This window comes from Meriones unguiculatus, chromosome 7 (genome assembly GCF_030254825.1).
Source record: "Meriones unguiculatus strain TT.TT164.6M chromosome 7, Bangor_MerUng_6.1, whole genome shotgun sequence".
Lineage (NCBI taxonomy): Eukaryota > Metazoa > Chordata > Mammalia > Rodentia > Muridae > Meriones > Meriones unguiculatus.
In genome coordinates this window covers 91994899-92008956 of record NC_083355.1, presented here as the reverse complement: position 1 = coordinate 92008956, position 14058 = coordinate 91994899, and the positions used below count along the sequence as shown (strand labels likewise).

Below are 14058 nucleotides of genomic sequence, written 5' to 3'. Positions count from 1 at the left end.
GTCTGATGAGGCAGGCAGGCTTTGTGAGCTAAGGTGCTTAAAACCCACCTTCCAAAACAAAGTTCTGGTTGCTAGAATTTTCATGTTAAAAAAAAATCAAATAAATATAGGTTTAGTGCTTACACTCACCCCATCCCAAGCAACATTGTGGAAGAGGTGGTAGAAAGAATGTAAGAGCTGGAGAATGGGTCAGAATGTTTTGAGATGCTGTCTGCTGAACGTGCCAGAGCTAGTGCACTCATTCAAACCAGCAAGACCATCCAACATTCCCGCAAGCAGCATGAACTGGAATCAGTGTGTTACAAAAGCAGCCACAAGAAAGGAGAGGCCATGAAGTGGGGTGGGGTGGGATGGGGTGGCTGCGGGGGGAAGAGTTGGGAATGTGTATGTTTAAGACACATTGTATATACAAAGGGAATTATCAGAAAATAAAGGTTGTCTTTATAGCTAAAGCTGGCTTTGGGCTCCTGATCCTCCTGACTCCAACCCTTAAGTGCTTAGGTTATGGCATGTGTCACCATGCCCAGTGTTTTAGAAAAAGCAACCTCTGCCTCAGGTGTCACCTGTCAATTCTACATGAATCAGTGATTTCTGCATGTACACAAGAAGTACCCCATTATTCACTCACTCTACAAATATATAACCAAAGAGCTAAATGCTTCGAAAGAAATAAGTATAAGAGAGCAAGTAGCGTATTTTATGGAGTGAAATGTTACCCAACTCTGGCACAGCGACTAAAAAAAAAAAAAAAAACAATTAACATCTTTAATTTGTGGTAATCTTGCAACAATTCTGGCAACCCATAAAGCGAAGCAAAGTACTCTACTGATTCTTGAGGAAGATGAGAGGTATTACTGATCCTTTTGGGGTTCCTCGTCTTCCTCATAGAGTTATGAAGGTTCTAAAAAGAGAAAAAGAGGAAAGGAGGGAGGGAGGGAAAGGAAAAGGAAAAGGAAAGAGGGAAGGAGTGACAGGGAGAATAATTCACAAACATCATTCCTAACCAGGAAGTAGACTCTCAACAAAATAGACCTGAGCGAGATTTTAAATGACAACAGAAGGGAATGTTTCTATTCCTCATATATGGTGAGATTTTTTTATTACTATCTATGATTTACTATCAAAACCAAGAGTATGGATATCTGGCAAGAAATTCAAATTTTTTAAGTGGAAGACTCAAAGTTAAGCTTTACCTACATGTAAAGCGTTAAGTTCCCAGGGTCCCTATGGGATCCCAAATGCAAACAACTGCTGGCACGCAGAGGCCCTGCATCGCTGCAGGGCACCAGGGTGCTCCTGACTTTCAGAATGTAATAGACCACAGAACTGAGAACAGGTTCACTCCTTGAGGTGCAGGTACATATGAACATCCAGGTCCCAAGGACAGTAGCCTGGGGTCTGAACTCTCAAGTTGTGTATGGATCGGGGAGCCCGAGTCTCTGGCCATTCTGGTCCTCCGCGATACACCCCAACTCGTCGTTTTGTCACAATTCAATCATGAAGGGTTTTCTAGGAAAGAAAGTCTGGCGTTGTCACCTCATTATAGTCAGGTCTCTTGATAGTAGTCCACCACTGCGCTGCGCTTGTGTTGAGTGTCACCCTTTGAGGACGTCTGTGCAAAGGATGCCATTGGTATTGTTCCTTCATTGCTAGAAATTAGGTAGGTGCAGGAAGGCAGAGGTATTGAGTACACAGGAAATTCGCAAATTAGAATAGCAAAAGACAACAGGAGAACCCATTAATAAAGACCTGGTAAGTAAATTTTCATAAAGATGTTGATTATATGACACAGCAACAAGAGAGAATGGGATCTAATGCCAGTCAGCAATAAAAAGGAATAAATGACTGATATACATGACAATTTGAATGAGGATCAAAGGAACTGTGCCAAATGACAAAAGGTAAACAGCAACCCCAAAATATTATATAGTGTATTTCACATGTATAACATTCCCCTAAGTGACAAGATTATACAAATGGAAAACAGAATAGTGGTTGCCTAGAATAAGAAATGTGGAAGGGGCTCTAGGGGTGACTATTCAAACCTACAAGTGATGAAAGTGTATAACATCTGTACCATATGCTCAACGCCACAAAGAGAATAGTGAAATAGTTGGAACCATTTCTAAAGTTTTCAGAAATCACCCTTTACAGTAAGATAAAGATAGTACCTTTGGAAAACTAAAGGAAGATAACAGAAGTATTTTATGCATGATTTGAATGGCCACTAAGCTCCACCATTAAAGGTATTTAAGGTTGTCCACAAAGACCATTGGCAAAGTGAATACTTAAAAGCCATCCTACAAAATTTTCTTAAAAAGCACAGAACTAATTTTTAATGCTGGTTACAGGTGGTGCAGTGGGAATCTGAGGGGGACAGATGGTAGTAACTTTATAGACATTCTTGACCATTTCCAATTTTATACCATATGAATATAGCCCATATTCATAAACATCATGACTTGGTTTGAATATGTAATGCTTTGCTCATGCCTATTCCATTTTGTCATGACTCCTGCCTAGGATCCACTTAGCTTTCGCTCTTGAGCCTCTCAAGCCTCCATGCGGGTCCTAAAGACAGGGAACACCAGCTTCCTGAAAATACTTTGAAATTATCACTCTTCTACCTCCCCACACTCTGCAGTACTTTATTTGGCTCAGTTCAGTCTATAGTAGCTGACTACACAGGGTAGCAGAACTATCTTTAGAACAGTCGGAAACTAAGAGTTTCAAAAGCATGTGAGAATAAGTTAGGTAATTTGCTACTGATTTGTTTTGTTTTTGTTTTTCAAGACAGGGTTTCTCTGCATAGTCCTGGCTGTTCTGGAGCTCACTTCGTAGATCAGGCTGTCCTTGAACTCAGGGAGATATGCCCGCCTCTGCCTCCCGAGTGCTGGGATTAAAGGTGTGCACCGCCACTGCCCAGCACTACTTCTACTATGCTGCTGGTACTATGACAGCAACAGTTGTGTTATCCCAATTTAATCCTCAGAACAACTCTGAGGTGTGCTTTTCTTATGATCCCTATTAGATAAACAGGTGTTTATTATTCCATTTTCATCTCTATAGATCAAACTGGTGCTCAGGTTCAAAGCGTCAACTGAGGTCATACAGGTTCTGAGAGAGGGAGGGACTGGAGTTCGTATTACAATCTAACAATACAAAAACAAATAATTCTCCTTCTTTGGCTTCCCAAAACACTTGAATTAAATTTCCCAAATCCACCCAGAACAGCTACATGGCCTGTTTGTATCTGAGAACTTGTTGCTTTTACAGTTCTGGCAATTAAGCCAGGCTCTTGATGCCCATTAACAAGTATCTGCAACTTGCAGTTACCAAGATAAAACATTTAACACAAATACCAAGGGCCTCCAAACCAAGGAAACCTAAGTGGAGAATTATTAGTAAATCCAATCTGAAATGTATAGTTAAACTCTGGATGGAGTGGTGTCTACTTTGACTTGCTCTTTCTGCCACAAAAGAAATAAATCCAGCTAGAAAAATTTAAGAACCCTTTCTGGATTATTTACTAATATCTGAACAAAATATGCAACCTTCTAGAAAATTGTGCCAATCAAAACTAAATTTTATGGGCTGAGAATATAATTCAGTTGATTGAACACTTGTGCCTCATAATAAGGCTCTGGCACTGATCCCCAGCAGCACTGCAGGGTAACAGAAGTCCAGCTTCTGTGTACTGGTGGAATCTTATGATTTCTGCGAGAAGCCACTTGAATATTTGAAATATGCCAACAATCCTAAACAAACAATTCTCAAAGAGGAAAATTTCTGTCTGTCATCTACCAAGTTCCTTGATCAGAAATCTTACAAGTGGATCTGAATCACTGAAATGAAAAAAAAAAAAAACATGTTACAGATGGCTTAAAATATCTGGAACACTTTCTAACATCAGACTATTTTGTATTAAGAGAAAAGAAACACCAATGCATTAAAAATAATATAACTTAAATAAAAATGCAAAAACATACCCAATTGCTTTCTGAAATAAGAAAGATAACATTAATACTAGCAAATACACGAACTCTAGGTTTGGTACTATAATTTATACCCAACCGAATTATTTCCAAGACACCACCTGACTTTCTATTCTTTTTGGTGATAATAAAAACTCGAGGATCTCTTAACAGTTTCCTAATGGTCTAGAAGAATCAAATATTACTCAGTTATCTTTCTTACTGCTTTCTGGTTCCTTATCTTTTTCATGACTCTCTTTACATTTCCTAAAGCAGGAAGATGATCTATGTTCATTCCCTATGGCTGCTCTAACTACTTTCTGAAAGCTGGCACAGGTCACGGCTGATGCTGCTGAGGCCCATGATCCATGGGTAACCACTTCTCATCTTGCAGGTGTTTCAAATGCTGCAGAAAGGTTAAAGATAACTGAGGAACAAGGAGGCCTTTCTTTTTTCCCAAGCAGGGAACAAACTTTCCAAGTCTTTGGTGAGAAAAGGCCTGGGGAAGCACTACTAAGTAGTAAATGAGTCTTTGTACAAACAATAATTCTATTTGGCTATCTTGGCACGTAACTTTTTCCAATAAAATAATGGCAGCCGAGATGACTCAGTATGTAGAAATATATTACATGCCTTAGCCACCAAAACAGCTTTTTAAATACTACAAACAGTGGGAATCATTTAATGGAGCAAATTATACATTCAACATTAATTTGTTAATGAACCTAGTCTTTTAGGCTTAAACATTCAGAATTTCACAGAAGATAAAAGTACAGAAGTTTCTGGGTTTCCCATTGATTGGCACCTTCAGTCTGGTAAGACCATTACTGAACCCAAAGTGACACTCCTGAACTGTTAGGAAATATTAGCTCTAGGCACAGTATTTAATGTAGGTTGAATTTCATTGAAGATTGGAGATTTCCATCCATGACACAATGCTGAGGTCTTCAGTGAACATATTCATAAGATGCTGAGCTGGCTTACAAACAAAGAATGACATTTATGGAAGAAAGTTCATCTTTATCTTCATGATAGAAAATGACTTTACTTTGAAGACTGATAAAAGGAAAAGAAACCCCTTTCTATATTTAAAGAAGAATGCTATTTGGGGTTAAGCTCTGTTTCTGGGCTCTGATTGGGATTATACACAAGAGATGAAATTCTGTGCAGAAGACCAAACTTTCCAATAGTGAGCAATCTGGCAAGAACCTGAAACGCTGGCAGGCTCAAAGGCTGCTTGCCAGTGGGCTGTGCATTTCCATACTCCTTCACCTTGATCCTGACTGAAAGCAATGATTCAAGTTCAAAGTAAGGCAACAGCTTGAGTTCTGTGGAGAACAGTAGTTCTGTTTACCTGTATACAAAACCAGCTAAGAGGGGGGAAAAAAACATCAAACATAAAATAGCACAAAGCAGAAAGAAAAAGGAAGACTAAAGAGATGACACCTTATTTCCCCCCTCTCCTAAAAAAAAAAAAAAATTACAGAAGAGACACGCCCCGAGAGATAAGTATTTAGACCTGGTCTGTTAGTCTTTTAGACACAAAGAAAAAGAAATCAGCTATAAAGCAAAGTTGAATGTTTTGATTATCACTGAACCTTGAATTTTACAATGTGCTACCAAATAGCTGTGCTAATATTCAATAGAAAAGAGGTTTGGGAGTGTTTAGCAAGCAGGACATACTGCATTTATATAACAATATTTTCTTAAATAAATTTAAGAAAATAAGAGAAAAGGGCCCACACTGTACAGCCTATGAATTTCATTGGCTTTATCGTGAAAGTTTATTCTTTTTAATCCTAGTACAATCAGCTACCAGTTACATACAGTAAAAAAACAAAAACAGCCACAAATCAATGATGATAGTCTGTGACAGTGTACAGTGGAGGAAATATTCTGTTGGAATCCTCCTATGGATCCCCACCTGACTTCAGCAGTTAAGCTAACCCTCCCTCCCCAAATTAGTTAAAAAGAAAAATTAATGTCTTGCTTGGATACAGCAAGATCCTAAAATTTCTTGGGGATACTGGAGAACTTTTAAAAATGAAAGTGGTAGAAACAAAACGAAATTGAAACATGGAAACACAAGGAAGCTTCATGACACAAGGAAGCTTCATGAGGCCTTGGCTTCAGGTCACCTCAAAGCGAACCACCTGGAAAGAAAAGAAAATGGGGTCACTCCAGGAATGGGTACACAGAAGACTCAGCAGACTTCAGTATCTATCCTAGAATGACTCCATCCATCCTCCCCAAGAACATAGAATTCAAGCTTTTCTTAAGCCTTTTACAATTGAGCTGGCTTACAGAAAGCTGCTTCCTAATATTCTGTATTGCAAAAGTTAGTGCTAGCACATACTTACTTGTTCAGAACTAGAAAAACCGTTTTAGTAAAACATGCTGTCCTCAAAACTTTCGAAGTAACCACATAACAGGCTATTTATGTGGCTGGGTACCCTTACCTTAGAGAGAAAATGACTCCATTCAAAAACTAAGTCTCATATATATTTGGTTCGATTGAGGGCTTTTTCAGCCAGGTGACCACTTTCATCTGTGATCTTCTCCCAATCAGTCTGTCCGACCACAAAACCTATGGCCCTTTTCCTATCTGCATCCTTCTTTTCTTCTAGGTCTGCCCATCTCACCTAAAGAGAAAAAAGCATTAGATTGGGTTGCCTGGAAGGAAGGAGGGAACCCCAAAGGTGTCCTCTTTAGATAGTTTGCTATCCAAATTACTTGGCTAGATTAACAGACTTTAAATTACAAATCAAAAAGTGTTTCCATTCTCTGCTAGAGTAACCTTCTTAAAATACACAGCTGTGACTCTCACCTGTTTTAAACTTTCCCCCAACTACAGCCCTAACTATTCACCACTAAAGCCCTCTTGATGTGTCATGTCGGCTTCATGGCATGGCTGGCCAGTACCAAAGGCATTTTACACAAGCAATATGCTTTCTTCTAGTTCTCATCTTACAGCTCTGAGCCCTGTATACCGTGTCAGCCCAGACACACTTCTCCACTTTACCCTTTATAGTTAGTTATTACTTCCCTAGGCTTGTCTGAAGCTTGACATACCTACTTTTGAATTTCCATTACATGATGACTATGCTTCTATAAACAGAAACATATACTACATATGGACTTTGATCAAGGACAACGCTTTATATCTGTAGAATAACTACTGCTTGCAATTTAATCAGAAAAACAAAAAACAAAAGCAAACCAGGGGGCTAGTAGTTTTATTTTTACTCATAAACTACAGAGACTACTGCTTCACATGTTCTTCTAGTAAGATTTCAACTTACCAGCAATATTTCCTATTGGTACTTAACACATGCATATATGTCATTTTCCTTAAGAACAAAAATATTTGAGGGATTATGATACTGTTACTCGCACTGCACTCAAAGTATCAAAGCATGCACTACATTTTAATATGCTATATTTTAAATATGCCTTGTGACTTATTATGTCCCAAATACAGAACACTGGAATTTTGTTTGGAAATGCATTATTGCTTTAAGGTACACTGACATTACTTTTTAACATTCGCAAGTCTGACAGTGAAATGCCGAGGCATCTAACATCCGATCAGAGGGAAGATACAGAGCAATAGTAGAGAAAACTGGTTAACATGTGACTCTTTCTTACCTCTACTTTTGTTGTGTATGTATTCATGAGTGTGGTGTGTGTGCATACATGTGCACTCGTGCAATCACACACGTGAGTGTGGATGCTAGCCATGGAGGGAGAATCTCAGACGTGTACCCAGAGCTCTACGGAGCCCATCAGCACAGCTTGCCCGGGATTCCTTGTCCACATGCTGGGATTACAGGTAGGCCACTGCACCCGTCTGACTTCTCAGCTAGAGCTCTGAGCTCTGGTCTGCTCAGCAAGCACTTCATCCACCAAGCCGTCTCCCTAGCCCCACACTTGCCTCTTCTTAAATAGTTAATTCTTGAGCCAAATATGAGTGGCCGTGGCCTGGGAATACAGATTACAGTCGCACAAAATGGCATGAAATGAAAATGAAAATGCTTCCAGTGTGGAAGCAGTTTCTGCAGGTTTCATAGGCAAAAACAAAAGTAAGTTATAAAATTTTCAGATGTACTGGTGGGAATTAACTGTGTAGGACCTTTAACAAATATGGCTTTCTCCTCCCTGAGAATTTCAAACACCCACCAAGATGTTTCTCTTCTTTTTTGGTGGTAATGAAGACTGAACCCAGGGCCTTATATATGCATGGTAAGTATCTTACTGTTGAGCTTTATGTCAAAAAAAAAAAAAAAGTACTATATAATTCATACATACTCTTAGGTCCACAAGGGTACACACTTGTTGAAATATTATTAGTATTAAGGGTGATAAAGGTTGGATGGGCAGACATCCAGAGACCAATGAATGAAGAAAAGGTTAATTAAGCTCACAATACATTTAAATACATAGAGCATCTTCAACAGCTAAGTACACTGAATAACTGTATGTAGCTACTTAAAAACATTATTTTAAAGACTTACTTATCCTGTGTATGAATGCTTTCCCTACATGTATGAATGTATGTGCACCTCGAGTGTGCAGTGTCCCTGGCTAGAAGAGGATTAATCATGTTCCCTGGAACTGGAATTAAGACAATTAAGTTGTAAGTCACCATGTCAGTGTTAGGAACCCAACTTGGGTCCTCTTCAAGAGCAGCAAGTGCTCTTAACTGCTGAGCCCTCCCTCTCGCCCCACATCCTGCTACTTTTGAATCTAAAGTTTAGACTCTAAAACAGAGAAAATTTATTTATTTATTTATTTTCAAGAAAGCACTGGTTTTAGTGATGTGCTGGCTTGTATTTGTTGTTGTTTTGTCAACCAGACACAACTAGAATCATATGAAAAGAGAAGACCTCAACTGAAAAAAATGACCCCCACCAAACTGGCCTACGAGCAAGTCCGTAAAGCATTTTTTTTGATTAATGATTGACATGGGTAGGCAGACCACGTGGGAGTGAGCACCACCTTGGGCAGGTGGTTCTGAGCTGTGTAGAAAAGCAGGCTGAGAACGGGGAGCCAGTAAGCAGTTTCCTCTACAATTTCTGTTTTGGTTCCTGCCTCCAGGTTCCTGTCCTGACTTCCCTCAGTGATAGAATGTGATCTGAGCACTGGTAAGAGGAAAGTCCCTGCCCTATTCACCCCAACCTTCTTTTGTTAAGGGTATTTATTACAGCAACAGAAAACCTAACTAAGACAATGGGTAAAAGTTCCTGCCACAAAGCCTAACAATCTGCACTTACACACACACACACACACACACACACACACACACACACACACACGCACACTCACACACACACGCACACTCACACATGACACACAGGCATAATCAAATTAAAAAATAAAACACATTTAGCATAAATGACTGTTTTTTTATTTTATTTTATTTTTTTAATTAACAGGCGTGGTGTTCCAGGGGTTCCAGGCATCCTGGGATTCCAGGCATCCTGGAGTTCCAGGACAGCCAGGACTACACGGAGAAACCCTGTCTAGAAAAATGTAAAAGGTCCAAGTCTCTTCTAATTTTCCTAAAGGTACTTTTGAGATTTACAACACTATGTCATGTTTCTTCGGGTGGGGGTGAGGGAGTGCACTTAACTGTTAAAAATTATACTGGAAAGCTTAACTAACACTGAAAGGTTTTAGTACATGTGTTTCATCCACTGACATAAAAATATCTCGAAGAGATGAAGCCCATGGTAGCTCAGTAACCAACTGGTTTCCCATAGTAAGGGGAACAGGGACTATTTCTGACAGGAACTCAATGGCAGGCTCTTTGACCTCCTCACCCCCCAAGGGAGGAGTAGTCCTGCTAGGTCACAGTGAAGGACTTTGTAGCCAGTTCTGAAGATACCTGATAAAACGGGATCAGATGAAAGGGGAGGAGGTCCTCCCCAATCAGTGGATTTGGAAAGGAGCAGGGAGGAGATGAGGGAGGGAGGGAGGGCTTGGGAGGGAATGAGGAAGCAGATAAAGCTGTGATACAGAGTTAATAAAATGTAACTAATAATAAAAAATAAAATTAAAAAAATATATCTCTAAGAAAGTTAAAACTTCTTGGAGATCAATCACTTTCTAACCTTTCGAAGTTGCATTAAATGCTTCCTCTTGAGACTGCCCTTCCTATTTTATGTGTGAGGAAATATAATTTCTGTTAAGAAAAGCAATCATAAGCAGTAATTTTAAAAATTTTATTTATTATTTGTAATACTGGGGAGGGAGCCCAGAGCCTGACATATAAAGCAAGTGCTCAAACTCTGAGTTACATTACCAGCACAAATTTTAATACCTAGTCATTTAGGTCATTTTTAATATGACCAACCCTACAGAATCACTTTTTGAAGATAGTCATAGAGAAAATCAGTTTTCATTTCAAATTATTCACTCTCACCAGAACTGTAACTCACAAGCCACTTCCCAAGCAGAACCACTCCTCCTGTTAACATGCTGTTTTATGACACTGGCTCTTCCTCTGAAGCCCAGGGTGTCCTCAAGTCATGGACAATCTTCCTGCCTTTATTTCCAAGATTGCAGGGATGCATCACCAGGCCTTGCTTGAGCCAATTCTACATCAGCTAGCTTTAGGCTTAAAGTCCTTGTGTGTGGCATAGGTGAAAGGCCATTAATGGGATTTTTCCTTCCCCACCCCCTCAAACTACATTGACAAGAATAGGTTTACAGTATGTCTTCAGTATTTGAAAGTTTTTGTTTCCCAAGAAGAGATAACCTGGATACACTATAACCACTATATACACTAGGCTGGCCTTGAACTCACAGAAATTCACCTGCCTCTGCCTTCTTAGTGATAGGATTAAAGTTATTACCATCATACCTGACTTGTCTACAGTATGGATTCTTCGAAACAATACCCATCACAACATAATCTACTAACATTTTTATTCTCTCATACTGAAATAGTCTTAATAGTCGAGCACTAAGGAAATTAATTTAAAAGAAATACGAAGAGGGCCTGGAGAGAGAACTCAGGAGTTAAGGGCACTTGCTGCTCTTGCAGAGGACCCAGATTTTGTCTAGCAAGTTTATGGCAGCTTATACTCATTGTAATTCATTCCAGGGGATCTGATGTTCCTTCTGCTCTCTGCAGGCACCAGGCATGCACATGGCACATATAACATAAATGTAGCTTAACAATCATACCAATAAAATAAAGAAAACAAACTTGTAAAAATTGACTCATGGATGCTGAACAGGGTGGGTGTGCCTGTGATTGCAGTGCTTTGTTTTTACTGGGAACTAGAGACTAAACCTGGATCCTTATACTTGCATGACAAACACTGTATGGACAGCCATTTCTCCACCTCTAACCAAATGCTATTTGAACGAGCCCTTCATGTTTCGGCAGTTAATGACAAGTCTCTTACCCTCTTCTTCCCAGGCTCAGAAGCACGAGTGTCGTAATCATCAGGGAGCTGAAGGTAATCCTCCATTCTGCTGGCAATCGCCTCCCAGTCACGTTTCCTTTTAGTACCAGTCCTCAAGCCATCCAACTTGTCTGAGGGACAAACACAGAGCCACAGCATTAAAAGTGTGTGAATTTGCACATGACACACAAAGGAAAAGGAGGGCTGGATTGTTTCCAGAGGTTATATCCACATCTTTCAATGCAGCATCATTTTGAGAGCCAAACTATCTTCTTGGCTAAGAAAATATCAAATTTTATGTGATTCCCCACCATCTGTTTAGTATTTGTACTGGTAGTCATTATATTTAAATTTTGATGGTTTCAGTAATAACTATGAACAAGGCAAGAAAAGACCCTGTTTCCTGGCTCCCCACCCTCAGAAAAATCATACTTCAGCTCTCATGCTCTGAAAGAAAGAAAAACAGGTATCTTTAAAGACAATTATTGTTGTTTTCCGTAACAGAGTTAATACCACTCAGTTGAGCTACAATTATGTGTGATACTGTGTCATATGAAAATTAGAGAGAAGCAAGATAATAACAAGATCATGTTTAAGGGTGTGTTTAATTACGATTTGCCTAAGAGCACTCGTGAGTTAATGTTCATGAGCAAGAAGACTATGTGAGACCGCTTCTTTCTTTGAGTATACTATAAAGTACGAATGACTCTTGTCACTCTTGTACTTTGAGTATACTGGAAGGTACCGTTGACTTACCATGCTAAAAGCTGGTAAGTCAGCCCATGTGACCAGATCTGGTATTTCATCTTGAATCATAATTTGGAAGGAGTTGGCCTCCCAACAGTTCACTATTATCAAATAAACAGCACACTCAGAAATTATGAGATATGAGGTTAGGTGTCTTAAATAACACACAATGAAAATGTGTATGCCTTTTTTATTGGTTGTTAATATTAATTCTGAACACAGATGTGGAATATTATGAGTTATATACATTTCAGCTACAATGAAGCACTTGCATGCCCTGAAGTTATCTGAACACACTATTGTTAAAATAGGCTTATAAAGGAAACTTAACTGTTTGAGACACATAGAACAAGCATTCAGCTCCATAAAGGATGCAGAATGTGTAAGGTAGAAATCCTTAAGGCACCAAGTTGGAGAGAATTTTTTATGGAATGTGCAATGGAAACAGTGGTAAGAAGGGAAACATTATGTTTTCAAATATACAAAATCCACACGTAACTAACTTTATACAAACTTTAAAAAGCCATAAAGATTGTGTAACGGTAAAGGTTTCACTTCCCATACCCTTCCCTCACAAAAGCAATTATCATTGAAAAAAATCAGTAATATAAATGACAACAGTTTACAAAACTCAAGAAAATTATATCATCTTGTTTCCACAAAATTCTCCTGTGATGGGCTACACAGAACCAATCTTCTACCTGTTCTATTGATTAAATGCTGAACCAAATGGCTCTACTGACAAGCCATATTGTACAGAATCCTTGACTATGTAGGGACACAATACATGGTATCAGAAAACCCATGCCGTCCCACAGACAATAAAGCCGACCTTAGTTCCACAATGTACAGCATTATCAGATGAGTAAGAAGCTCCAGCACACTCACTAAATAAACTTCAAGGATTCCCAAATTTAGTACAATTGACTTTGCATGAACATACTCTGAAGGAAAGGTTTCATGTTTCAATTCTACCAACAGAGCATGGTCAGGCAGCTATGCAGAAAGGCAGAGTGGAAGCTGCAAGAGTATTTCCTCGTACACTATGTAACGGCAGGAGGCACAGATCAGGTGTTCTGTATTTGCAACACAAAGCCCAAAGCCTGTATTTCTAGTCAGAGCACACTAATTTTAAATATTTATTTTGAAACTGTATTGTGTATTCATGTTTAAAGTTTCACTTGAGTGCTGAGAAAGGCTCAACACCTCATCCATACGAATACCAGAACCCCATACACTCAGATGGGATAAAGTAAGAGAAGAGTCTGGGTGTTGGCTAGAGAAGAAAGACTGGTGTCCAGTCCATTCACACATCAGAGGCCTGAGTTGCAAAAGATAAAAGTTTTAAGAAGATGAAGTTTTTGATACAACTTGCTCAGTCACAGAATTTACCACATCTTTAAAACACTGCACATTACTATAGCACAATAGAAGAATTCCATAGATACATCTATATATTTTCTAAATGTAAATGGTATTTGAAAATTTGTTCAGGGTGAATATACAAGAGCTATGTGCCTACATAAGTGGCAATTACATCTCAACTGTGAAAGATGATCCCACCTATCTGATGAGTAAAAGGCTAGAATACAACTCAAGTATAGACAAGTGAGAGTATGATGACAAAAGCAGAGTGCTTTATATGGAGAAACCTATTAGGATGGTAACACTCTCAAATATTCTAGGTGTGAGAAACTAAAATCACACCATTGGAATTGAAGTAGCTTCAGTGTTAAACCCCAGTAGATGTGTGTAAAACCTAACTCTTCCATTACCACATCTATCTCCTAGTTAGGAAAGAGCAGTCAGGTGTAACTAACACTGGTCAGGCAGCTGTCAACCACACTGTCATAGCTCGCCAGTACAACTCAGGCCAATTCTGAACTGTTTGAAATTGATGTTGCTTCCAGACAGGGGCTGAC

The 14058-nt window shown here is 39.2% G+C and overlaps 1 protein-coding gene across 3 annotated transcripts in view; it reads right to left on the bottom strand.

Moving 5' to 3' along the window:
• Positions 1 to 3565: 3565 nt before the first annotated feature.
• The window catches only part of Ylpm1 (YLP motif containing 1), a 72107-nt gene continuing 61614 nt past the window's right edge, over positions 3566 to 14058 (bottom strand). For 2 of the 3 annotated variants that reach the window (XM_021634181.2, XM_021634183.2), the window contains 3 exons: positions 11390 to 11520; positions 6434 to 6616; positions 3566 to 6127 (listed from right to left, as the gene is read on the bottom strand). In XM_021634181.2, coding sequence (XP_021489856.1) covers positions 6470 to 6616; positions 11390 to 11520 — 278 coding nt within the window. In that variant the 3' untranslated portion in view covers positions 3566 to 6127; positions 6434 to 6469. Of the gene's footprint in view, positions 6128 to 6433; positions 6617 to 11389; positions 11521 to 14058 lie in introns of those variants that run through there. The other variant, XR_009593032.1, reaches the window with a different exon arrangement.